The sequence below is a fragment of the Aquila chrysaetos genome, chromosome Z, assembly GCF_900496995.4.
Source record: "Aquila chrysaetos chrysaetos chromosome Z, bAquChr1.4, whole genome shotgun sequence".
NCBI lineage: Eukaryota > Metazoa > Chordata > Aves > Accipitriformes > Accipitridae > Aquila > Aquila chrysaetos.
Genome location: NC_044030.1, coordinates 488,870 through 515,949, shown reverse-complemented (window position 1 = coordinate 515,949; position 27,080 = coordinate 488,870). Strand labels below are relative to the sequence as shown.

The following is a 27,080-nucleotide window of genomic DNA, read 5'->3' as shown; positions in this document are numbered from 1 at the left end:
TGGAGGCATTTCATCAACATACCCATTAAATCCCTTCTGCGGGGTCCTTCCCCTCCTACACCTGCCTGGAGAAGAGCAGAGGAGCAGCGGGGCACAAGCAGCACCCTGCAGAAGAGGGTCCTCCGGGGGATGCTGCAGTCTGCCCGGCACAGCCTGCAAGTGCCACACGGGCGCTCATCCCTGCGCGGTTCCTGCGTGCTTAAAACCTGTGAACAGGTTTACCGAGGAGCACAGTCATTCCCAAAGGAGGGGACGAACTGGGAGCCGCTGGGAAACCCCATCCACAGCCAGGGTCACCCTGCTGCCAGCACCAACGCACCCAGCGTTTGCTCAAGCGTGGTGATGCACGGGGAAAAGGATGCTCTGATGCCCTATCACTGCAGAAAAAGGAGGCTCAGCAGCACTGGGCAAGGGCACGGCTTCCTTAGGTAGCCAAGCCATGATCTCCAGGTTGAGGACGGCAGGAGGTGGGTCACCCGCGCGGCGGGACCAACACGACCTGAGTGCTGCAGAAAGCGGGGTCCTGACCGGGGTCTCCCACCCGTACCCCCCCACCGCCGCTGCGCTCCATCAACGGCGTGTGTGCGCACTTGCTGTTGCGGCCCCTCGCTGAAAGCCACTGCGGGCTCTAGCCAGCGCTTCCAGTTCTCTTGACCCAACTTCGGCAACGTCGGCTCACTGAATAAAATTAGGGGAAGAAAAACAGACGAGGAAAGCAAAGCAAGGGCGGGCAGGCAGACAAGCCGGCGTGCCCAGCTGCGCAGCTCAGGACACATCAGGTTCACGTTTACGCCAGAGCCAGCCGAGACCTTTTTTAATGAAACCTTTTCATTAAGAGACAGAAATGCCCTAAAAAACTTGAGCTGTGGAAACCTGGAGTTTCTGCAAGCAGAGAGGCTGTTCGTTTGGGCATTTTAACTCCAAAGGCTTCTGGGAAAAGCTCTGAAGGCGTTAGAACATTTGATGTTCCTTTAAAAAAAAAAATACAAAAATCTCATTCTCGAGTTTGGAATGACTTTGATATGTAGAATGCAAGCTACTGAGGACAGATACAAAAAATGGTCCAAATAAAAACAAGAGGCACACACTGCTCTGGGCTGGTTTTACCCTGTTCACTACATTCAGTTGTTAAACCTTCCTCAGTTCTGGGGGGTTTTTTTAATAGGAAATAGACCCGAAAAAAACTCAAAATCTTGAATATTTTCACGGGGCAGGAAAACCCATTCCCTCCGGTCTTAGTTTTGAGTATGGCTCAGCATATGCCGCCAGCCGCGGGGTCTACAGGGCTCTGCCACAGCCAAGGGAGGTTAGACCTTGCGTGTGCTCAGCCTGATGGGGACCCAAAAAAGGGCTACGGGGCACAAGGACCTGACATCCTGAGCTCGGCTAAGCCCCCACTAGCTTCTGATGCAGGGCTCAGTCCCTCCACCAGTGTGGAGGAGAAACATCTCCCCAGACCCCAGGTTTCAGGAGCAGAGGGAAGGTGGCTTGTCCTGGCCCCGACAGATGGGGTCTGCCGATGGGCAAAATGAGATCTCAAAGACGAGACCACCACAAACTTAACACTGAAATTGATGGAGATAGTCAAACAAGTTTTGTGTCTGGTCACTCCTCCTCTTTATATGGAGATAAAGTGTACAGGTGAGAACTGGCATCCCTCTGTCCCAGGTGACAGCAAGGAGGGGACAGAGACTTTGCTGAAAACAACCTGAAACGGGCACGTCTCCCCGTTTGCACTTCCACGGCTCATAATGCAAGACGGGAAGAGGCAACGTTGCAGACAACTAGTGTGTGGGAATTCATGAAGCAGCGTGAGGGAAACCAAGCCAGCTTCCATGGGCTCTGGAAGGAAAACTGACCGGGGAAGTGCAGCTTGGAAGCATGGATGCACAAAGGTGTACATGCGACAGAGACATGCACAGACTTCTCCTCCAGCTCTGGTCATACCACCGGTTCCAATTATACCAAACTGCAGTTTTCACTGTTTCAAAAGGGATTCACTGCACATCAAGTGCTCTGCTCAGCAATCTGCGTTGGTTTGGAAATGACATCAAGTGTTGCCTTCAAAGGCAAAAAACCCCATGTGTCTACTTATCTGAGAGACCAGTTAGCCTCCTCCTGTCAAACAGACATGTTAAAAGGGGAGAGAAAAGAAATCTCACATAAAAATAATGGGCTTACCACCATGGAGTATCTTAGCCTAGAAAATATTACTTTCTGGACAAGTGCAGTTCATCGTGCAGTGTGTTTTACAAGCAGTAATGAAATGAAATTTACTTTAAAATAGAAATAATAAAACCAACTTTAAATAGTTCAGAACTTAAATAAATGCAAAAGAAACCAAAACCAAAAGAAAAAAAAAAAAAAACAAACCCAGACCAAAACACCTCTTCCTGCTAAAATGCAGAACGTGCCAGTCTGGCTGTTTTTTCTACTGCTGTGTAACATGCTTCTGCATTTTATATCCCCTTGCATCTCAGGTCTGAACGGCCCTTACACACCTCACAACCACTGCCAAATTAAAGATGGTTTTTCTCATCCTATTATTTCTAAAATGTACTCCAGCCAGCACGCTACATGCAATGAATGAAAGAACTAGGAGAATTAAACCACGCAATGAAACAGCTTTCTGACGAATAAAGCTATGGAAATTTTAGGCTCCATTTACTTCTCAATCTAATTTTGCCCTCCAATGCACATTATGTCTGAAATGGGATCTCATGTGGTTTGATCAGTGCTCTTAACGCATGCAGAAGCAACATATTCCCTTTATTGTTGTTTCCTTTCTGCAGCACAGCAATACTTCTAATAAGAACAGCACAGCAGGCTCCGTGAGACTGTCTCTACAGTAATCATTGTGCTGCTGGAAAGCTGCAAGATGACCGAGAGGATCGGCAGCTCAAAAAGTTTGTGGTCCGAGGGATCCCTGTTCCTGCAAATGCAGAGCTAGCTGTTCAATACACTACAAAAATTGTGAGAGCGACCGAGTTATCACAAGATGTTTAAATGAAGTACTTTTTCCCTTTGTTTCTTTTCCAGTGTTTGAATTTTTGCATACACCCAGAAGCTATTTTCTAGCCTCTCTTTGCAACCAAGAGGACTAGAAAGCTAGTACCAGTTTGTGAAGAATTACAAATTCCTCTCCCTGTAACAGGACTCCAGACTCTGGAGCTACGAGAAAAAAATGCTAGGAGCTACAGGATGAAAACAAGAGCATTGGCAGCGTTTTACCGAGGAGCCATGGATGCTCCTGAAAACCAATGGATATGTATGGCCTCCAACTTCTCCCTCTTCAAGAAATGAAAATCCAGCACATTTTCAACCCCACACATTCAGCCTGTTTAGCAAATACTGAGCAGTTTTTGGGACACGCATCTCAAAGCCAGCCCTGAGGAGGGCGGGTGGTCCTGCATACTCGCCGTTCTCTAATTCACTCCTCAGGTCCAAAGCCCTTGCTCAGGCCACGAGCTGCCCTGAGAACGGAGGAGCTGCTCACAAGGGAGAGCATCCTTCGTTAGGGCTAGGACCTGCAAGATTTACTCCGGAGACCCGGCCAAAAGACCCTGCTGTCCACGGGCAATTCGGACGCAGCGATGCACGGGTGCACCGGCGTACCTCCCTCGCCCGTACCAGGCAGCGCAGCCGGCAGCCACCTCCGAGACATTCCCTGGCATCGCAGCAGTGCTTGAGGAAAGGCACAGTGACGGTCCCTCCGCCGATCCCAGAGGAGCATCCGAGGACGGCGGTGGCCGCCGCTGCCTGCTTCCCCCCCCCCGCGGCACCGCTCCTGGCGGGACCGGGGATGATGCTACCTGGGGGACACCAGGCTGCGACATGAGCTTGCCGGCCAAACCACCCAAAAAGGCTCTGCTGGTACAGGCGTCACTCTGGACCATCTCCAGCGGTGGGCGAGGAGCGGCCGGCAGGGCAGCCCACCTCCTCCTCCCAGCCCCCAGGTCCGAGGACTGCACATGTTGGGGGGGGGGCTGTGGAGGGTCCCAGAAGCCAGGCAAGCCTGTGCTGGCAGGCTGGCGAGCCCCGGTTCCCTGCCGTGACCCACCGGGCTGGGGTGGTGTTGGTGGGGAAGGGGCTTCGCGCTCCCCAGCCGGCTGCAGGAGAGCAGGCGGGTGGTCTGACCGCAGCCCGGAGGGACCCAGACAGGCGCCTGGGCGAAAGAGGAGGACGTGGGTTTCCAGTCGCCTTGCAAAGGACAGCAGTGACATCCAGAGGGCTTTTGGGAGCAGTGAGAGCGGGAGGAGAAGCCCAGGAGCCACGCAAACCTGCCTCGGTGCGAATCCTGCCAGCTCCAAGCCAGACCCTTGACACCCTTCACCAACACCCATCCCAAAAACTGAGGATGCGCTGGTGGGTCGCATCGCCGCTCGGGGCCACGGCGCGTCCAGCCTGGCTCGGGGCACGCTATGGCCAGGAGCGCCCGATACCGGCGGGGTACCGGGGGCTGCCAAAGCTCGGCGAGATGCCAGATGATCCAGGGCTTCACCGTCCCACCTCCTCCCATGCGCGGAGATACCTCCCAGTGCCGGGGAGCCCTGCGAGCACCGACACGGGTGGGCACGACCCTGCAGCCCGCCAGCGCGTCCAGGAAAGAGGGGAGTATACCAGCGATCAGTTATTCAGCTTGCTAGATAAGCACAAGAGCGGAAAAAAAAAAAAAACAACAACAGCTTCCACCGGTCTGTTTTGCAGAGACGTTAAATCCATGCTGAAATCTTCCATCTCACAAGAATCAATATTTATGATCTGCATCTGGAGTTAATCTGAGATGGAGACATTTCCAATCTAAGGATCACTGCTAATGTCATCAGCAGTTTTCTACTCCTCACAGGAAAAATATTTACACCCTGGATTTTAACATCTTCATTAGGGCTCAACAAAGTCTAGATCAGAAACCCAGGTGTGATTTTTCTGATATTTCAATAATGTTATTTTTTTTCCTGGAATAAGATGAAAAGCTGAAATCAGGCATTTTACCTGGATTCTGTGATGGAAAAAGTGAAGCTGTGGAAATGTTGACATACTTGGGTTTCAGTATTTTTCCATCAATATATTTTTAATTGTCAAGATTGAAATATTTTATTCTCTTTAGTTGAAAGAACCTGAAACACTTTGTTTGAAATCACTTTAAGACAAAATTGCGTCGTTCACCTGCCCTGTGAAGCAGCAGGACCAGGTTCGTATTTCCAAGTCCCACCTCTTTCCTAGCTGCCTGGTGGGTAGACAGCATCTCCCGTAACATAGCCAGATGTGTAGCTCAACTGATGCACCAGGTAGCTCAGAAAAAAAAAAAAAAAAGATGTATGGATTACTTTATGGAAAGTGTCCTCCTGTGAGTTCAGACCAGAGGACAGAACGAGATGTGGAACTGCGAATTCCACAGAGCATGAGACACAGAGAAAGCTTTACTATTGTGCTGAACTTACTTCATCTCTGCCCAGAGAAGTATCGGGTTGGCCAAAAACGCTCCAATGTGATTTTCCTGTCAAAAAAAAACGGCCTCCCCGCAGGACCGCGCAGCCCCTCCTGCCGCCCTTCTCCTCCCCTGCAGCGCGGCTCGCGCCTCAGCCCCAGCGCACGGACGCGGAACGGCAACGTGGCTCCGGCAGCGCTTCGTAGGTTCGTGTGTTTGCACCTTCCCCGACACGACGAGGTCCGACGCCGAAACGTGGCTTCCCGGTGCCCTGGCAGAAACCACCCCGGCCGTTTCTTCTGGCCAAAGCCGGGGAGGGGGGGGGCTGCCCTCTCCCCACCGCCGGCAGATGCTATTTGTGCCAACGCCGGTTAGTCTGGGGTTCACGGCTGAACCCGGCTGCCGAGCGAGCAATGCAGGCAACAAGCCAGCCCTGCCTGCGCTCTGCCCGCGCTTTGCCAACAGACACTCGTCCCTCGCTGTCACCCGGGGAAGGAAAAGCTTTGCCAGCTGACGGCAGCATCAGCCCTAAGAGGCAGCACCACGTTGGTCCTCCCTGCCAAAACTACAGGTGCCCTGCCTCATTACGCCGGGGTCAGTAAAATGCAGTTAAAAAACGCAATTAGGATATTCAGGCATTAACCAACCCGTCTTTTTGAGGGCTCTTGCCTCTTCAGAGCGGCTGACGGGATTTTGCTCCCAAGCCGCAGTGGGAGTTTCCCCTTCTGCCACGTTCCAGCAGGACCGGAGCTGCCCCACCAGCGCGGCGACAGGACCAGGGGATGCTGCAGCGGTGCCCAGGGCTGGGCTATGGGGCATCTCCACCCACCCCGAGAGCTGGGGGGGCTGCACTCCCTGCCCAGGTCTGGGTGAGATGCTCAGGGCATGCCCAGTTCTCGGCCATCACCCTCCGCATGGGAGCTCCCGCTTCAATTTTTCCCCTGCCATGCCCCCCCTCCGAGGAGCACAGCTGAGGACGGCGAGCGGGGAGACAAAAGGGGGTCAGGAGAGGGGCCAGAGGAGGTCCCCGGCCCACGGTGCCCGTCATGGCGTCAGGATTTATAACTGTATTAAATGGCATGACAGTCGGCCACGATAAATCAGCTCCCCTTCTTCCCAAATCACAGACAATAAAAGCTTTGGCAGTGAAAGTCATTCATCATCATAAAGACTTGAGACGTTCCAGCCATCAATTTCACTCACATCCTTAATACACTGGAGAGGAGTGGTGGAGTTTTAGGGGGGAAAAAAGAGAGGGAGAGAAGAAAGGGAAAAATAATTAAAAGAAAACATGAAGAAAGATTGGACAGGGATAATTACAAAGGTCAGAGAAAAGAGCCTCTTCAGGACAGCACTTTTGATGACGGGGGCAGAGCTTCTCTGCTGCGGGGCGTTTGTGACGCTGAGCAAAGCTGCAGGGCATCGCTACCACCCCAAGGGGTCCATGGGGGAAGCGAGGCTGGGAAGGATGCCCTGGAAGGATGTCCGAATGCCGTGCTGCCTCCTCACCCTCATCCAGAGCTGCAGGTTCATCGTGCATCCCCCCAAAGAGAAGGGGCCGGTGCGCAGCCCCCCGCCCCAGAGGTCTGCCGCAGCGAGGGGACCTTGGAACGGCCACCACGGAAAGGGAGCACTTCGGTGAGGATCTGCAGGCAACGCCTGGCGGAGGAAAGCACAGAGGTAACCCTGCTGTCTACGAACCCTCAGGTGACATGATGCGCCAGAGCATTGGCTTTGCATCACTCCAAGGGGCCAAGCGTGGGACAGGCACCGCTGCCCACCACGTGCTGGCCAGGGAGGAGAGCCGAGCTGCTGGGGAGGCAGCTCGGATGGCGAACAGATGATGGGTACATTTCCAGGAACCGCAGGCGAAGGGAGATGAGACTCAGCGGATGAGCCCAGCGGTGGAACAGGGGTGAAGGGCAGCAGAAGGTACAGCGCGGGCGTCCCCGTCAGGGCTCACAGGGCCACCTCCTGCTCCTCAGCCACCACCACCTCAACAAGGTGAGGTTTTACTGAGTCCGCACCATGCTCAAAGGCACTGAAGAGTCCCCTTCACCACTGCTTCAGTACCAAAGCCATGGTTCGTAACACACCCGAGGAGCGTCGCAGAGCTATTTTATCCATGTGACAGAAGGGCCCACCAATATCCCACTCATATCTTAAGACCTCAAGAGCTTCTCCCATCAAAACGTGGGCTGGTGAGACTTGCAGGTGGCCAACACCCCGGACGGAGTACGGACAAAATTTGTCTCCTGAGCAGTGAGCCGCACAAAGCAGCCTGCGGCAGCGCGTCCCCAAGCCTGTTAAGCAGCAATGAACCCTTATACAATGGACAAGGGTGCGCCCGGCCGTGAGCTGGTGATCCCACCTCCGCAAGACCTGATGCACCTCCTGCAGCCTTGCGCATCCTCGCGGCGAGAGGCCACGGCAGCTGCCTGCGCCTCTCGTGCTCCGGGCAAAGCAGCCGGGCTTGACAACGCCGAGGTTGCTGCACAAACAACTGACTGCAGAGTGAACAACGGGGTTGCACCAGGGTGGACGAAGCCATGGGGATGCTCTGGCGCAGGACGTGGGAGGAGCGTGGAGCATCTCCTGGTGCGACCCCAGCAGCCGCGGGCAAAGAGGCAAAGCTCTGCACCCCGGCACACCACACCCGTAGGTACAGTGTGTAATGTACGGCACACTCGTCCCGTGTGTCCCTGTCCCACAGTTTATTGCCAGTGCCCGCTTGTTCCTATAAGAGCTGCCCCTTGCTTGCTGGGGAGCGGCCAGTGCAGCTCCGTAGGGAGAGATCGGCAGGGAGACCCGGGGAAACGGTCTCCATCCAGCTCGGGGTCCAGGTGCAGCTCTGCCACCCGGGCTGGTGCCTAACCCACCAGCTTGGCTGTCTCTGCACCGGCGTGGGACCGAGCCAGACAAGGATGCTTTTGGGTCTGCCCGTACTGGCTAGTGTAGGCAGGTCAGGCAGCACAGGACACAATTCTGCTCGGCAGTGAACAGCTATCAGACCGGTTCAAGACTACATCAGGGTCTGGAAACAGTTTGTGTCCGTGTTCCATCTTTATTGTAATATTAACAAGGACAGAAGGAGCAAAAGCAAGCCCTCTGTTTAGCATCAAAAAAACAGATTTGCTGACAAAGGGAGTCTCATCCACATCCCCCAATATCCTACACCGCTAACGTACTTTGCAATTATTGCAGCTGCAGCAGCATCTGCTGGCTTCCCACCACGCTCTTCCAAACCCTCCGTCCTCCTGCAGATCCTCAAGCCCCAGTGGCCCAGGACCAGACTTCCCACAGAGGATGCTCACTTCTGGGGAGGCCACCACACCTGGACCCACAACTGCCAGAAAAAAAACCTGCTGGGGAGAGGATAACCCATGTATGTCCCCTCTTTAGAGGGATATTGCTGATGCACAAACCTTTTTTGGGGAGCTAGTGCTCAAAAAAGGTACAGTCTCATCACAGGGCTGAGCTCAAGGAGTTTAGATTGTTGCAAAGAATGTACGATGAAAAGAAGGAAAACTCCAGTGGGACCCTGATACTCCTTTCATGCCCTCACTGAATTCACTTTTCAGCCACATCTATGTGAAAATCCCAAGTCAGGTGTCAAGTCCATGGCAGCACAGGCAGTCCTTGTCCCTGCTGATTCTCATGGGATTTCCACAAGCGATATTCCTCACTGTTGGTAGATGTGCCAGTTTCATCAAGCAGCTCAGAACCAGGCAACTTGTATTTTGAAGAAATGCCAGTGACATTTTCTTTTTTTCCGCTGCCTTTTGCCTATTGCATTTTCTTTTTTTTTTTTTTATTACAGTTTAACATTTTTATGAGAAATTACATCAAAACCTGAAATTCACACATTTTTGGCCTGTTGTAATATGATGTCATAAAGAAACAATGGCCCATTACAAAAAAGCCCCAGATGGGTTTATAAAATTTCTATTCATAGACAACACAGTGTTTTCCAGGGCCAGAATTACAGGAACAGCTCTTTCAAAGAAGATAGTAGGGAAAATAAGCACGAGCTTTCCTTCCTACTCTGCACCAGAAGATGCTCCCCTTCTCCCAAAACGCGCTGCAACATCACTAAAATATCTGGACCCTTTGGCTTTCTCTCCCCTGGCTCAGCGATGGGCACTTTCGTGAGCTCCCGACTGGGAACAGCGAGGAGCTGCCGGCGGCGCGGAGCCGTCGGAGCTCCAGCAGCACCAACTCAGCCCCGGTCCTGGCTCTCCGACGAAGCCACCTCTGATGGCCTCCCACAGACCACAGCATGAAGCTGGGGAGCCCGTCCCCTCGAGCTCCGCAGGGCTCCTCAGAGCCAAGACTTTCGGGAAGCACCGACATTGCTCGGTACCTGGAGGCAGCATCACCCGCCAGGCTTTCTGCTCATGAGATTTTGAGCACTTTGCACTTTGCGGCTTGCTTTCTTGAGTCCTCCTAAGTTTCTCCCAGATTTCCCCCAGATTAAAAAAAGAAAAAAGGCATGTTCCCGTTTCTAGGTGATGGTATGGCAGTGCGAGCTGATGGCAGAGAGCCAGCGTCCCCGTGACGTGCTCTCCATTGCCCAGGGCTGCACAGAGCCCTCAAATTGTCTCTTTTTTACCATTCCCTCTACTCACTTCCCACACTGCCTGTCTGACAACTCACCTTCCCCTGTGTAGATATGCAGAGTCTCCCAACTGGTCAGGTATCAGATGAGAAGTAACTCTTATTTGGCCAACTAAGGCCACCTATCATTGATGGTGTAGCAAGTTTGGAGGTGTCTTCAACCACCGTCATCAAAACAATTACCTCGCCCTAGAAATGGTATCTGCAGCCCAACTCAGACTGCCACTTGACTTTATTTTTGTGCCGTGCATACGCACAGATGCCAACATGTCCCTCTACCCACCTGGAAATATCATTTTGGTGGCTTGCACAGACACTCTCAGATGTTTTGCTATTGTTGCAGGCCAAAAAAAGCAATTTAGGAAGCATTTATGCTAACTGGAGTGTTTTCCTTTTTTTTTTTTATTTCCAATTTGACATCTACGACAGATTTACAGCATTCCTCTGGCAGCAAAAAAAATGCCAGGACTGAATTGGCCGTTGATGCCCTAAAGCAGCGAGGCAGCGAGCTGCCCTGCCAGCTCCGGGCACCCGAATCCCCGGCTGCTGCGGCAGCGTCACAGCCGTGGGTGAGCGTCCCCAGGACAAAAACACCAACGGGACACGCTGCGGGGGGCACTGGTAAGGCATTTTCCACCCACCTGTGTGGAGTCGGTTTGATGCCCGTTTTTTTCCAGGGCGTTTCGGACCAGGGTGAGCACCAGACGAGGCTGCTCAGTCTGTTTGCAGAACAAGCCCCAGCCCCGCCGCAATCAGGACCAGTGCGGGGACACCAGAACCCTCTTGTCTTAATCCTCCTGCCATGGCTGCTCGATTTAAAATTGTATTTATTATCCATACCACAGCGGTATTGGGGGCAGGGGGAAACAGATTTAATTAATTAGAGATTGCAAAATCCTTAAGTAAAAGATGCTATGTAAATGCAAATTGTTATTATACATGCTTTGCACCAAAACATGTTTACCATAGTTAAATTCAACATTTAAATCCACAGCCAAACTCCCAACAGAGTCAGGCTGTACATCATCAAAAGAGGCAGTTAATAGCCTAGGTCTTAGTGGGGTACAAGTGGTCTCGTTTGCTTTCTCAAATGCGCTTGTTCTTTTTTAATGGCAAGATAAGAATTCATAAAAATGGAAAAATTCAACAGTGTTTCAGTTAGACTCTGTCCTGTCATTAAAAATGACACTTTTGTTTTTCAGATTGGCTGCCTTTCCACGGGAGTTTATGTGGCCTTTTTTCAAGTCTTTAACATGACAGGCCCTATTGGGAGTGACGAATAGATTATTGGAAAATGCATCTGCACTTTTATCTATTAAATGTAGAGACTAAGCTGTAAATCTAGCATTATGCTGCACTAGAAACCAGCCATCTACCAACACCGATTTGCACTTCAAAACAGTCCCACAGAAATTAAAATATAATTTGGTGATAATGTTTAAACACTGATGAACATTTCCACGTAGAGACAGATTATATGACCAAAACATAATGGCCTCAGAAGAAGGCTTTTTAGTATTGCTATTGCACTTAGCCAACAAAAAATTTAACAAAGCATTTTTCCAGAAGAAAAAGCAATTTCAACAAAACCGAACCTTTTCTTTACTTTCTTCAAAACTGTGTTGATCTTAGGGGGAAAAAAAAGAAAGAAAGAAAAAAAAGAACAAAAGAATTGTGAAAATGTTACATTAGCCTTATTTCAGAGAGTTGGAACAGGAAGTATAAATTGTTCACTTTGAAACTACTTTTCATTAAAAAACTGCAAATATTTTTTAATCTGAAATCAAAACAATTTAAATCTTTTCATTCAGCTAGTCAAAACACAGCTGTAAAACTGACGCTTACCAGTATTTCAGCAAACATCAGCTGGACAACGAGCAAAAGAAATAGATGAGAGAGCTTCCTCACCCACCTACTCCACTTTCAGGCACATCCCAGTACCGGCAGACCCTCGGAAGGTACCGGTGGTCCCAGCTCCATGGACTGCAGACTGTCCTAGAGCCACCCTGGGAACAGTCCCACCAAAGACACAATGACACACAGCTCCTACCCAGCAATACGGATGCACTGTGCCTACCACAGAAATACAGAGTAGCTGAGGTTAGAAAGCAACTCTGGAGTTCACCTAGTCCAACTCTCTTGCTCAGAGCAGGGTTGCGTAAAGCACGCTGCCCAGGACCACGTCAAATTGGGTTTTGAACATCTCCATAGTCTCCCTGGGCAACCTGTGCCAGCGTTTCACCACCCTCACGGCAGAAAGGTTTCTTCTCATGTGCAAGAGGAGTTTCTCGTGTTTCAGTTTGTGCCTGTGGCCTCCTGCCTGGTCACTGGCCACCACCGACAAGAGTTGGCTTCTATTTGCTTTGCCTACCCTCCACCGAGTATTGATGCTCGTGGGGAAGGCTCCATCTGAGAGCCTCCCCTTCCCAAGTGCAAACACTCCCGGCTCTAGCAGGGCACACCATCACCGCTTCCAAGCACGCACACGAGTTTCTGGCCCCATTCCCTGCGTCCTTCTGCACAAACTGCTGCATCTGCTGGCTGCTCCCGCTCTTGCTCTGTCAGGTGCACTCCAGTCCAGCTGCTTGCATAGGACCCGTCCTTCGCATCAGCTCAAAAACTGCTTGACCCTCCCTAATCAGCAGTCAGCTGGGGACCAAAGCTCAAAGCACCCTTTGATCAGGAGTATTGTGGTCGAGTGTGCTGTAAGACCCCCTGACTTGGGTTATGCAAAAAGTAGATGTCTGGTCCAAACTCAATGCCTAAGCTCTAGCCTGTGGAGAGAGGAAGGTGTTTCCAGACTCCTCCACCCAAAGGCTGGTGTCTAGAGTTGCTCAGATGAATCCTCCATCCATAGGCTGAGAAGGATCTGTTGCCATTCTTCTGCAGGCGATGAGCACCCTACATGCCACTTGTTTCGTTGTTAAAAAGGCAGTAAGTCCTTCTGGATTGCATTGAGCTAAATGCTAAATATTATCAGTGTTTAATCCTGGCAAGAGATCAGCCTGGGATTTTAGAGGAGTGGCTCTTCCTGCTTTTGAAGGCATGAGAATCCACGTTGGCTGCAAACACTGACCTGCCCAGGGATGATCCATTTTTGGCAAGGTTTCCTGCAGTGCCACCTTCTTGTGCCTGGCTTCAGAAGTGACCAACAATATCTGCCATTCAACAAAACCTGGCGAAACAGTGGCTCATAAATTGCAGTCACAGCATGATGGGATGAACAAAGCAGGATGAAGAGTCTGGAAACAGACTTCTATGAGACCGAGCACTCCTAAGGAAAAACACTCTGAGAGGCCAGCAGAGGACTGTACTTTACAGCAGAACAGTAGCAAGAAATGGCTTGTCTTTCAACACGCATTTATCCCATGTTAGCATTTTCATCTCCTAACTACAAAAATTTGACAAAATATGCAGGAATATGGAAGGTTAAACACATCCCTGTTAGCTCCATGAGCCACAGACCTGTGCCACCTATGAAGAAATAACTACCTGGCATAATATACTACATCTAAGGTGTTGGATGCACCCACACTAAGGAAAAAGTCAAGCTGATCTTTCCCGGAGTGGAGAAGCCTGCTCATCCAGATGCATTTGTCCCACTCACTGTATGTTCAGTTCAGCCTGAAGTCTGGGATCCGTTACACTTGGTGTCTGAGTCCAGCAATTCAAGCCAGAGCAGATAACGAAGATGATAGCCGTTGAGAATATCTCTCCTTTCCCCATCCCTCCAGACGACAAAGTGACTCTGCTCCTGGTTTTGTTTGGTTTCTTCTCACCTTTTTGACGTGCACACAAAATGTGCAGGGAAGCCAATGCGTTTGGCCCTACGGGACCAGTGTCTCCAAGGGTGACCCCACAAAGGAGCACATAAGGTAATACTCCTTCTGGGGTGTGGTTACAAGGTTGAGTGCCAAGGATAAGGAATAACCTGTCCGTATCTGGCAGAGTCTCAGCATCTCCCTGCACGGGTGTGTAAGCTGCGAAATGCACCGCAGCCTGCTCGTCAGTACAGCTGCAAGAGGACACGTTCATCAGGCTGGAGTGCATCTGAGAGTGTCTTGGTAGCAACGAGGATGAGCAGGTGAGCAAAGGGTGATGGAGATGTCCCAGTGTGGGAGAAGACCAGGATCCCCCACTCCAACATCGGCCGGTGGAACAAAACCGAAGCCCACTGCCAACGCTTTGCTCTGCGCTGCTTCTTTTAACGGAGCGATGTAGAGTTCACGTCAGGTCCCACTACAGTGGAACACGCTTTTCTGGCTGCTGGGTGAGGCTGGCCGACAGTCGCTCCTGGCTCTGCTAATGCAAACTGACTCCGCAGCCAGCCGCAGCCAGGGCTGCCCGCAGGTTCGTCAATCTGCCCTCGATGCCGTATCGGAGAGCCGCACGAAGGTGTCAATTTAGCACGACTTTGTCCTCTCGAAGTGATACTGACCACGCTGAAATCAGCAAGCCGGAGCAGGGAAAATGCATCTGCAGGCAATTAGTAACAATCATGGGCTGCTTGGAAACTGCTGACTACAGCAGTAATGAGCTGGGCACATGTCATTGGCTTGTAAATGGAGAGAGCACTTACAGACCATGGCAGCAAACAGTAAGGGAAGGGGTTTTTTTTAAACTTAATATTTAATGTGTCATAAACACAACGCAGAGAAATCAAGTGGTTCTCTAATCAGAAGTTTGGCTGCTGGTCCATAATACAACAGAGGTGGTGGATGAAGTGGTACTGAGAACTGTTACTAAATTTTCCTTAGATGTATTCTAGCAGCAAGTACTGGCATGAATGCCAATGTTTAAGCAATCATTTCACCTTCAAGAAATATCCCAAATGTTTTGATCTACCTGCTTGCTGCAAAAATAGAAGTTTTACATATTCTACCAACAACTGCACCAGAGGATCCTTTGCATCTCAACCCTCAACATTGCTTTGCCACCCACACACCACAACCTGGCAACAAGAACAATGAAAGACTATGATCATAATTCACTTCAGATCTCCAGTCTCAGCTTTATTTGCATCAAATTCTTTTACAGTGTGTCTTACAGGCTTAAGACTGACAAGATGAACTAGACTTAGGTCTTTTCACATATGGCAGACCAGAAAGTCTCCAGACTTTCTCATAAAAACTGATTAAGCTTGAATGGCAGATATCAGCTATCAAAAGGACATAAGTGTTCTTGGCTCAAACTCCTGTATGTCATATTTCAAGTTCTTTAGCCACAAAAATGCAGCTTTTCAGCCCTATGCCCACCAAGAGCCCCACTCTCTGTTGAAGTGTCATGCAATCACACGTTCACAGCTCTGCTTCACACACACCAGAAAAGCTCCTGGTACAAACAACGTTTCCAACCAACAGGCTGTTCTGGATATTACAATTCACTTGCCAGTGTTTTAAGCAGCTCTTGGTCTCACGACAGTGAAGCTGTTACAAAAGTGTTTATAATCTGGAATGACAACTGAGAGTGAGGTGAACCTCTCAAGCCATTAGCACCACCAGACACAGACTTTCAACGTTTTGTGGAGCTTTATCCAGCCACCCCTCACTTTTACAGCTCAAAACACACTACCTAGCATGACTGAAACAACTTGTCCCCCAAGGCTTTCAGTCTCCTGCTCTCAGTTTGCTTGGACGCATCACAGGACTGCCCGTCCGGAGCGTGGAAGAGTAGAAAGACTCAAAAAAGGGTGAAGAAACTAAAAGCAACCCAACTTTCTGACTCTCAAGAAAAGACTGGAGTTCAAGTTGTCCATTCCTCCTCCAATGAGGAGCAATTTGCAGGAGAAATGCGATCACAGATCTGGAAGGCTCAGGCTCTTGCCTGCCAGACAAGGGGCCAAGGTCCAGGACCTGCCTCTGGCAGGACCTCTCAGGAAATCTGTTCCTGACCACCAAAGTGGGGCTGATACAAAGCTAACCTTCTTCTAGGTGTTGCCTGGCTTATCTACCACCTAAACCCACCCACCCACCCTGGCTGCAGCTCAGGAACACTGAATCACTGAATTTTACCATAGCTTTGGTCAGACCACAAATGACAAAAAAGCTCCCAGAAGGCAAAGTACGTGATGTGTTAGCAAACATTTCTTAGACCTTGCAGTCATAACCACCATCGTGTATCATTGCCCAGTTCCTTATAATTTTCAGTGGTATGTACTACAGATGAAAGGCCAGTAGCAATATGCCACTTTTGGTTACAAGTGAAAAAGGATCAATAAATGTGTCTCCCTCTTCCAAAACCCCTGTCCCACCAATGAAACGGGGTGGAATAATAGGCATGACTGAAAAAGTGAGTTAATTCTTGGGAGAGAATGGAGAAGTCTGTCCAGAGCTATGGTGTGAAATGCGTCACCAAGTGTGTCACCCATGACATGTCTTGCACATTACAAAGTACGGCTTACTGCTTAAATCCTTCTGCCCCAGACAGTCTGCACATCCCCTCAGCTCGTTAGGAAAGCCTCGGGGCAGAGACCGCGGTATCGTACATGCCCAGAGCTACAGGGCCCAGATTGTGCCGGGGGCTTCTGGGTGCTCCCAGAGCACGAGCAGCACAAAACAGCTGCTCTGGGTGTTAGGAAAGGAAAAGGGAGGATAACAATCAATCTTCTCCGAAAATATATCAGAAGGCATAGGTTTTAAAAGGGTTTTGATATGCTCGTGTAAATCTAAGTTTTATGAATGCAGGTGTTAGAAAACTCTACAGCAATATCAAATTAAAGATATAAATACCTACTGCCTTGTAAAACGTGTTCTGTTATAGCTCTCACCCTGTCACATTTAAGACCAATGGCAGGTTTTTTCTAGGCTTGCTACTCATAAAGCCTGCTCCACGTTTTTGATGAGAACTAGTAAATTTAACATTTGGAACTTTTGCTCAAGTGTAGGTAATGTCACCATGCAAAATCTGTAACGAGCTCCGCAGCGTCACTTCTGTAGTCAGTTTTGCTCTAACAAACGTGATCAGTCAGCTCACCAAACTCTAAGGAAGTAGTAACGTAAGAAGCACGAGAAGTGATTAAACCAGCATAAAAAAAGAAGCGCTGCTGAAGTATCAAATCAAAACAACAGCTTTTGGCTGAACCTCATATTGGCCAGGTGCAGATCTTGGATAGGCAGTTTCTTAGAAGAAGACAGAAGTGAGGAAGCACTCAGCTTCTCTATCATCTTCTTGCCTTCCTAACTTTCACTCCTTGATAGTGCAACCCAGTAATTTCCTGCTATTTTGCTTCCCCCTCAAGACACAGCTCCCACCCGTTCCCATCCCGCACTGTAAGCCGCAGATGTTCCCAGCTGGGAGAGCCCCAGACAGCGATGCCCTCAGCACCCTCTCGCGCCGTCCGAGGTGCTGCTGGGCTGCGCTCACCAGCGGAGCACAAGTGCCTCTAACAGGGCTTCAGGCTTGTCGTGGGGGCATGGGCTTGGACGAGCAAGAGACAAACACCCAGACGATGGACAAAGGGCAACAGGACACCCGTGATGTGCCAAGGCAGCCTTGCAATGAGCTTCAGGCTTCAAAGAAAGGCACAAGGAACTCTGTAGCAAACAATTACAGAATAATTTGACTTAGGAGGCATTTCTTTTTAACTTCCATAGGCTGTATGACTGGCTTATGACCCCGAACATGATGGTTCATGGTCCTTCTTTTGTATTCATTTTCGATTCCTTCTATTCTATGATTCTATGATTGTCTCTGTATATCTATATCTATGCTCTATCTCCCTACTTGTTACTCTGCTCCCTACTTCTCCCACACATGTCCAGAAATCCCTCTTTCTGCCCATCCATACACCCCTAGACACCTTTCTTATCTATGGGTTTACCGCTCAAACCACCCATCCAGTACTCAACAGTTATTTCAAGGACAGTCTTCCCTCCCACTTCAAGGGAAACATAGATTTCCTTATGGTTCATGTAACTCTCTAATTTCTTTTGAATAATCCTGAACTTTTGGCAAGAAAAGCTAAAGACTGATGCCATATTGCGTTAAAACGCTTTTGCAACAACATTTGTTTTCAAAACTGCCCTTCTGCTACACGACATCATAGTGCTTTCAAGATACAATAATATTATATCAAAAACAGTATCACCTTCCCTTTAGCAACAAAACAAACAAGTAACTCCAATCTTTGGTAAAACGGAGAAAATCCGATAACAAAATCTGCACAGGTTAGACACACAGACAAAGTAACGCACAGAGGTAATATGCATATGAAACATAAGGCCTTAACTTTTAAAATCCTTTTTTTCTGATTCCCACAATTCCTTCAGGACACAATTTCATCATTTTCTTACCATTTGGGCAATCTCCTTCCAAGAGATGTGGTCAGTCCCAAATAACTAGGTGACCAAAGCATCTATCAAATTCTAGCTGTTCCTTAACTCTCACCCTACACCTGCTAAATAAATGAAGACGATGCTGCATTCCTTGAACAAACAACCTTTGCTTTTCATTTAAATGCTTAGACTTAGTGCACAATTACAATTCCAGAAATGGTACAACACATGAGCATTTGTAGGAATCAAAAGCATCCAAAATTCAGGCTAGTTTGAACTGTCATAAAAACCCCATCCAGTCAAACATGCCAGGTGCCTTTATGAAAAATGAGCAACAAAGCCCAAAAGCAGAGGGAAGCATTCTGTTTTTTGGTTGCATGTTGGTACTCGGAATGCAGGTTTGGGGTGGAGGGGACATATCCCTTCCCGGCCAAGAGGGATGAATGCTTCGTCTGTTGGCTCCAAGTGAACACTGCTGATTTACACAAGCCATGCACCTGACTTGCAACACAGCTGCTATGAAACTGCAGTTAAAAAGAGACTTTCTGAGCAAATGACTCCACAGCTCCTCCATAAAGGGCATTACCCTGCAACATGCGCACACACACACTTCACACCACTTATTGGCATTGGAAAATTGCTTACCTGTGACAATAGGATACGATTGAGGCCCCGGAACGCTCGCTCCCAAATCTGCAGAAGTAGGGCTGGTTATATTGGCCTTCATGTCGTCTAATCCCCCAGCTAACGATGCCATGGCTGAGTATTCAGTTGCCTGGAAAAAGAAACAAAAGGCATTTTAGCAATAATAAATTTACTGTTCAAGAGCTTTTGCCTGTATGACAAAAAGTAGATGCAATACAGAACTCAAAAATCCTTTGTTCAGTCAGTTTTAAAGGCAATACCCATTTACACGGGACTGTTAAGCATTCAAAATGCTCAATAAGTGGGTCTGTGCTTATCACCGATGTTCCCGGAGAACACCAAAATGGGCTTTCTTTATAAAACCGAAGCCAAACTCATCAACATGTAACAAGGCTTTACTTAAAGAGGAAATTTTGTAGAGTAACTGGGGGCTGTAAATGCTGAGTGCAAGTTACTTGCCTTTTAGAGAAAAATGTTCATGCTGGTTTACCTGAACTCTTCTTATTTCAGTGGTGGCACTTCAAGAGACATGCACTAACGAGCAGGTGGGAATGAGGTGTCCCATTTCCCCCCTTTTCTTGGGAATGCTGTATTTCCCCATCATCTCACAAGAAATAAAGCACACGTAAATAAAAGTGTTTGCTTAATGGATGAATTTGTAGCCAACTGTTTCTAAATCCAAATTATTTAAAAATAAATCACCTGACTGTTGTAAGGATGCTCTCTCATCTCATGGGAATTTTATAATCTCATTAGCCGAAGCTACGGTAAATGAACGCACGTCCTCGGAAATCAGATTGTTTCTGTCCTATAACCCTGTAAAAGTCCATGTCGCTTCAGCAATCTACAGCACGTGAGGCCAATCCATACATCCAGAAGGACTTCCATGTACACAGCAGAAAGTTTATATTCATTTGCCTTTTTCCATGATTTCTTATTGTCAGGATCATTCACACAAAACTGGGAAGTTCCCTTTCAAAGTTCTCCATTCCCTGTTGTTACTTAAAGTTGCCACTTTAAGTTTTAATCCCTTATTTGTGAGATCGTAATCATGCCCGTAACAACTGGACGATGACAACTTTAAGTGAAGAACGGCAAAAGGAACAGATAAACTGAAGGACACCCACCCCGAGGCTGATTCCTGCTCTATTTCTGCAGACTACATCAATGCAGAAGCTGTGGAGAGCTGAAGCAATGTAGGGCAACCCAGGACCCTGTCATTCTTCTGAATGACCAAATCAGAAAGTTAACTTTTTTTTTTTTTTTTTTTTTGAGGAAACAAAAGCTGATCTGATTGAACACGTCTTTCTCCCTCTTGCAAGTTTCTCGGAAGCGTCCGAGAACCCAGCACACAAGCTGGTATTTGCCACGAGCTCAGCACTTTGGGTCAGATATATGTTTGTGTCTCTGTTGCTCAGTTCTCACTCAGAGAGAAGATAATTTACATGGATAACCTTGTATTAGCAGGTCTGTGTTAATACGCATGTTTCTTCTGAGGATGCAATCTGTGCGAGGCATGAGTACACCCTGTCACCTTGAAGGATCCCCCATACAAACCTCTTGCAGATGAGCATGTCAAATACATTTTGCCGGTGACCAGCTGCTGGCCACCCTGTCCCTTCACCTGGCCCACGATCAGCGCTACAGGGTCCTCTGGACCAAAGGCTTCTCAGCAGTGACCCGTCTCCTATGCTCCTCCCCGACCTTTGCATTAAACTTGTCCTATTCCTCAGCCCTTTCAGCTTATTCCTCCTCTGACACCCTCCGTGCCCTCACGTTTCCCTTGCCTTCAGGCACCCAGCCCCTTTCTTCTACCAGCGCTGCCCACACCTCTGCTTCAGCCCCACTTCTGCACCGTGGGGAGGACAGCCCCTGGAGCATCCCTCCTCTGCAGAGGATGCCAGCGATGCTCCCAGCCTTCCTCCTTCCTACAAGTGCAACCAAAGCTCCTTCTTCTCATTCCACATCCTACCAAGGTGCGTTTTCCAGCCTTCCCACACCACTCCACACGCTGTCCTACGTCTGCAGCCCTACCTTCCCCCTGCACTGGCTACGTGCACGTGCAGCGGCATTTTTTTTCGCTCCCCAAAGCCCTCATCTGACAAGACACCGGAGGAATAACAGCATGGCTGCAGGCCTGCAGGGACATCCCGGGCAGCCGGCGATGCACGAGTGGCATGGGATGGGCCGGCAGCGCAGCAGAGGAAAAAGCTGTCCTTGTGCGCTGCTGTTTGGTATTTCTGATGTCTGCAGAAGAGCACACACCACTCCCTGGGGAAGGACGCCTTATTTCACCCCTGCAGCTCTAAGAAAGCCGTAACCGCAACGTATCCAGGCTAGAAAATTTCTTCGTATCTTCCCGCGGCACGCCGGTACGCCGCTCCCCACAGGCAGGGTATGAACACGGCTTCCAGCTTATGAAAGGGGAGCTGGCCACTTGCAGTTTGGGAAGGAGGCATCCAGCTGTGCCGCAGGCTCGGCCACGTGCACGTCCAAAGCCCACAGCGAAAAGTGGCTTTTGAGGACACCGCTCCTTGCACAAACCCAACCGGGACCAGACCCCTGCCTGTGAACCCCAGCCACGGGAGTCCGAAGCAGGCTGCAGATGTCGAAACAACGCAGCTTGCTTCCGTCCTGAGGTCCGAGGAACTGACCTCGGAGGATGCAGGACCAGGTCTCACCTCTTAACTGTAATGATCTGGAAGCACCATCAACGAACCGCGAGCTTGGCTCTTCAAGCTCGGAGGGACTGACCGGTTTGTCAGAAGCAAGCAGCTATCGACAGGGGCCAGGACGGTGGTACCCTGTGCTCACCCACGTCACCGGGAGATGCAGTGATGTGCAGCAGCACGGTCCTCACGCCAGCAGCGCTGCCCCGTCTCACCAGCTGCAGCACGACGGCCCCAAACCGCAGACCCAACTTCTGCAGACCAGAGGGACTGGACGAGTTACGTCTGCCCGGCACGGCGCGGAGGGAGAGTCCACGGCTGGGTAGCGCTGCTGCAGGGCTCCAGGAGATGGAGGTGTGGGAAATGGAGATTTGGGCTCCCTCCCCGCTTTTCGTTCCAGTAGCTTGCTGCCGACAGGAGCTGCACCTCTTTTGCAATGGCCCAGCAAGCTTTCCCGGGGGGTAAGAACAGTGGGATTTTCAGGGATTTTCCAGCCGCTTCCCTGTTGCCCTGGCAAGACTCTGCCCACATCTCTCCTCGGAGCCACCAGCAGCCGCACCGACCACGCACCGACCACCGTCGCTGCTCCCAGCACCCAGGCGGAGCGAGCCCGGACCATCGGGCAGCCGCGACCGCTGCTGACCCCCCCACACACCTCCTCACACAGTCCTGATGGAGTGACACCCCCCTTCCCCCCCCCCCAACTCGTGTCGCACCCGCTTCTGCCATCACAGCTCCCACCGCAAACCAGCGGGGACGTGGCCAGGGCCGGCACCAGGCTGGCACGGCAGCGGTGAAACACGGCGCAGCGGAGAGCCGGGATTTTGCCGGGCTACGGCCAGCGCTCGGCTGCGGGCAGAGAAGGAAACGTACTGCTGCCAACGGGGAGGTGCTGCAGGGAGGCGAGGGTCAGCTTCTTCTGGCCCGCAAGGAGTGGGTAGCCGGGGGCACAGAGCAGAAGAAGCCTCCATCCCCAATCCCACCGGCAGGCGCTGCCTGCAGCCCTCCTGTGTCCCCCCCCCACGTAGGGGCTGGGGGACCACAGCACCCCCAAAGAAGCAGCAAGCCCCACTGGCCCTGTGGGTTTGCAGCACCGGGCGTTCACCCGCTCGCGAGGGGCACAGCGGTGTCCCCTCTTCCCGTTCCCCCCCCCCCCCCCCACCCTCCCCGGGCAGAGCTCGTCCTTCCAGACACCCGGTCGGGGAGGAGAGGGGGGAAACCAGCGCTTGCGGAGCAGCCCCTCATCTCGCGGCCCCGTCGAGACCCTCCTGCCGACCCTCCCCAGGAGCCTCTCCAGCCGCTCGGGGAGTGGGGCAGCAGAAGGGGGGGGGTCTCAGATTTGGCTCCTCCACCAGCAAGCTGGCACCGCTGCCGGCAAAGGAGCAGCTCGGGATGGCCGGGCACGGCCAGGGGTCCCTCCCTGCACAGTGGGAAGCCTGACCTGCTTCTCGGTAGGTGAAAAAGCAAGAGTCGGGTGTTCAGTACCCTAGAAATTACCTGAAAAATGACTGCCTGCGGTTGTACCACGCACTGTCTCATCAGCATGGAGCACCACTGCCATAGCATGGAGGAGAGAAAACACAGACACGTGAAACGAGGAATATATAAAAGGAGAGACTGAGAAGGACAAACTGGAAGAAGGGGCGAGATGGGGTCTCACGTGCTCCCCCTGCCCCATCCCGCTCGGCTCGGGCGGACGGGACCTGGGCGCCTGGCAGGGGGCTGGGCACGGCCGCCCCCCCCCCCCAGCAGGCACGGTGCCCAGTTGGGGAGCAGCCGGGGTGGGGAGGAGAGGGGTGGTCTCCGCGCGCCCATGGGCAGCAGCACACCCCCTGCAACGGGCAGCGGGGTCTGCACGGCCCGTCCCCTGCCAGCCTTCACTGCAGAGTGCAAATGGGAAGGTTTCTGTGCTGGGAGAAGTTTCACCTCCTCCAGTGCAAAAGCTTCATTTCTAAGTATTACCCCCCGGGGTGGGGGACGTCACGGGCAGATGGAGGGAAAAGGGGTGCAAGAGTGTTTCGGTACCATTTTCAAACAGTTTACGTAGCGTGGCAGGAGGCAGGCTCTGCTGTCTCCTGCCACGCTACAGTGGAGTCGCAAGACAGCCCATCGATGGCTTCACCCTGTGCTTTTCCTAGAGAAGATGCCTGAGCATAACCCACCGAAAGGTCAACCCACCCTACACGCGCAGCAATTTTCTCTTTGAGATTTACCTGAAATTTTATCCCAAAGTGGCAGACAAAGACGGCCGCGCGGCGCGGAACAAGACTGCTCCCTGAAACAGCCTGGTTCTGGGGTGCCGGCGTGGGGAACTCGGGGAGGTCCCACAGGCTGGGATGAGCCCTGCGGCAGCGCCGCGACCCGGCCGGCACGAGACAAACGCATCCCCCTCCTGCCCCGTCCCTTTTGTGGGGCACAGACCCCGCGCCCCTCTCGAGAGACCGCGCCAAGCAAAGACAGAAAAGAGGCGTCTGCTGCACGGGGCGAGCGGCCGTCGAAAGGAGCCAGCTGGCACCCGCTGGGACTCGCACGTGTTGCTTTTCGCATCTGCTCGGCTTTCCAAATCGCACCTGCAAAACATCACGCAGGCACGAAGCGACGACGCCTCTTGTGCCTTCCTGCTGCTGGCACGGCTGCCCCCCCCCCCGCCCCGGACCCGCAGCACTGCTGGGGATGCAGCAGCAGCAGCAGCAGCAGCAGCAGCAGCAGCAGCAGCAGGAGCAGCAGCAGCAGCAGCAGCAGCAGCAGCAGCAGCAGCAGCAGCAGCAGGAGCAGCAGCAGCAGCAGCAGCAGCAGCAGCATCGCGACAGGGGCTCCGACCATCAAGACAACGCGCCGGAGCTTTGGGACCTTGGTCTGCCCCTGCGCCGACCGCCTGCGCTGCCTGCCCTTCCGACGGGCACGGGGCGCAGAGCACCTTCGCTGCCAAAAAACAACGTTTCTCCTCGTTTAAGCCAGGCATTAATCCGAGGTCTCCGAAAGGCCAGCGCTGTCCCCCAGGTCACGACCACCGAACCCCCTGCTCGCCCCTCACGGCAGCAGCAAGCCAGACCTCATCCCTCATATCCCCAAGCCATCGCATTGTAATACTTTAAAATTAATAAATAAAGGCGGAACTGGCGCACACCAGGCAGGTTGTCCATGGAAACCCCCACCTCAGCCTGACAAAGGGAAGAAATTTGTAACATTAGATATGGTTCGGAGAGCTTAATCCAAAGCAGCTCTAATTAATCTCCCCAGGCTTTCAGAAACCCAGAGCCACTCACAGCCGCACAGGCACCGGTGCTGCTCTCCCTGAAATTTTATGGGAATGGAAAATCCATCCTAACACCTTCCTCCTCAGCCGCCTCAGACCCGGATGGGAAAGGCATCCGAAAACCTATACATCAAAGCCTCGCCGCTGCCGCCCGCCAGCCACCTCTCCATTTCATAATTTACATGACATTCCCTGCGCTGCCCACTGCGGCCACCAAAACCAATTCTGCTTTGGAGCAAAAGCTATTTACACAGCTAATTGGGGCTGAACCCCAGTTTCTCTTTGTTTCCGGCAATGTCCGGCTCTTTGCTGTCTCACGGGGCACGGAACTTTGATTGCAGTGGTACAACGTTCTTCCCGTGGTTTAAATGGAATATTTCTGAATCTCCCTTTCACAAAACATACATGTTTTTAAAAAATTAACAGCTGCGCTTTGTTTTAGCCCAAATCCAATTAGGATTGTGCACATCCCCAGAGATTCCTCTGAAGATAGCGGGAATTAGTTAGTGCACCCTGCCATGAACAGATTTACCCTCACACGTCAGAATAACTGACCTGTTTTTGACCCAATCTTCAGATTATCTGAATGTGGGAAACGACATGCTACGGTTTACATTTGCGCAGTGCAACCCATAAGCGGACACAGCCGTTCTCAGATTTTCCGAAGGGACCCCAAATCCAATCTAAATGCCTAGAATTTACCTGTTGTTTTTCTTTTATACATATAAATAGCTGCATTTCCATTCGCTCTTTGTTTCTCATTTTCATTTTGTTCTAATATCTGCATGTAAATGTCTGAAAATAGCATCTGTAATTGAAGATTATGAAGTATAGCCAGCTCCTGACAGGCTGCTAAGGAAGATGGATTATCCTCATTTTTCTGTAAATTTTGTCAATTTTGGAATTCATAAGCTATCAACACTGATCAAAATGTGACCGCACAGCTGTGTCAAAGCGGACGGCGCGGTGGCGGCGCGGGTCCCGAGGAGGACGGCTCTCCCCAGCCGCCCGGCCGGGGGCACGCACTGCGGGAATCCTTCCTGGCTGCTCCCAGTACCTACATCCAACCCCCCCCACCACCACCCCCCGCCCCCCAAAAAATTCAAATAAATAAATTGAAAGTACGCAAATTCTCTGGTGTGCCGAATCACATCACAAAGCGTAATTTATTGCAAGTTCTCCCTTTTTATTTATCCCTAAGTAGTAAACACGATTTCCATTCAGGGGGTTCGTTATGTTCCACTCCTACCAGACAATCACAGCACACTTGAGGCAATTGTTTAGCCTCTTCCTCTCAATTTTCCCATTACTGGGAGTAAGTACTGTTGGGACTCTTTAATAGCCCGACTGCAGCCCATATCAATAACAGATGAGGTTTAATCGTCCAACACAAAAATTATTTAGGCTCAGTAAGGACATTCAATGTCATTTGCATAATGGCATTTCTATCCTGAGCACCTAACCCATCGTGCATAAACAAGGCCCTGGGACCATAAATAATAATAAATCATGACGTCCACGCTCCTCTTGCTGTAATAGGAGCCTCTCTTTGTAGAAATTATTTCAGCAGGAAATGGGCACTGTAATTTTAAAGACATGTGGCATTGCACAGGCCAGTAAATCACACCCGTGCACACACACACACACGCACGCACACACATGCACCACGGCTGCCCGTGGTGAACAACAAAACCCCACAAAACAGCAGCACAGAAAACAGCCCACGCTCGCGGCTGAAATTGTCCCTTTTTTCTTTATTATTATTATTTCTTAGTCAGAGCTAGCAGACTAAATAAAAGCAAGGTCTGAATAGTGTGCGTGGTGTCTGAGCACGTGTACAGGGGCAATGATGGACCTCCAAGTCCGCCAAATCCCTGCCTGGCCGCTCCTCACACCCACACTCAAACCTCTCCTGGAAGGTCTGGTGGGAAGAAAGCAAAGACCCGCAGACACTTGCAGGTGTTTTCCAACCAAGATTTTCACCAGCCGTTGCAATCCCAGTCGCCCCGCTGAGGCAGAGGGGGCCAGCAGACTCTCCTCCTCTGGTTTGTAAGCAGAAGAAGCCTCCATAGAAAATCATGGAAAGGCCAACCCAAGGGAAGCAAATGGACACATACAATCCGGGCAGCTAAGGTGGCTTTCCACTTTTCAGCCTCATCAGGCCAATAACAAGCGCCTGGATGAACAGCGGC

General features: G+C 50.9%; 1 protein-coding gene across 2 annotated transcripts in view; it reads right to left on the bottom strand.

Annotated features, from left to right (window-relative positions):
- Positions 1-27,080, bottom strand: part of PAX5 (paired box 5) — a 130,687-nt gene that overhangs the window by 42,201 nt on the left and 61,406 nt on the right. For both annotated transcript variants that reach the window (XM_030004457.1, XM_030004458.1), the window contains exon 5: positions 18,964-19,093. In XM_030004457.1, coding sequence (XP_029860317.1) covers positions 18,964-19,093 — 130 coding nt within the window. The remainder of the gene's footprint in view (positions 1-18,963; positions 19,094-27,080) is intronic.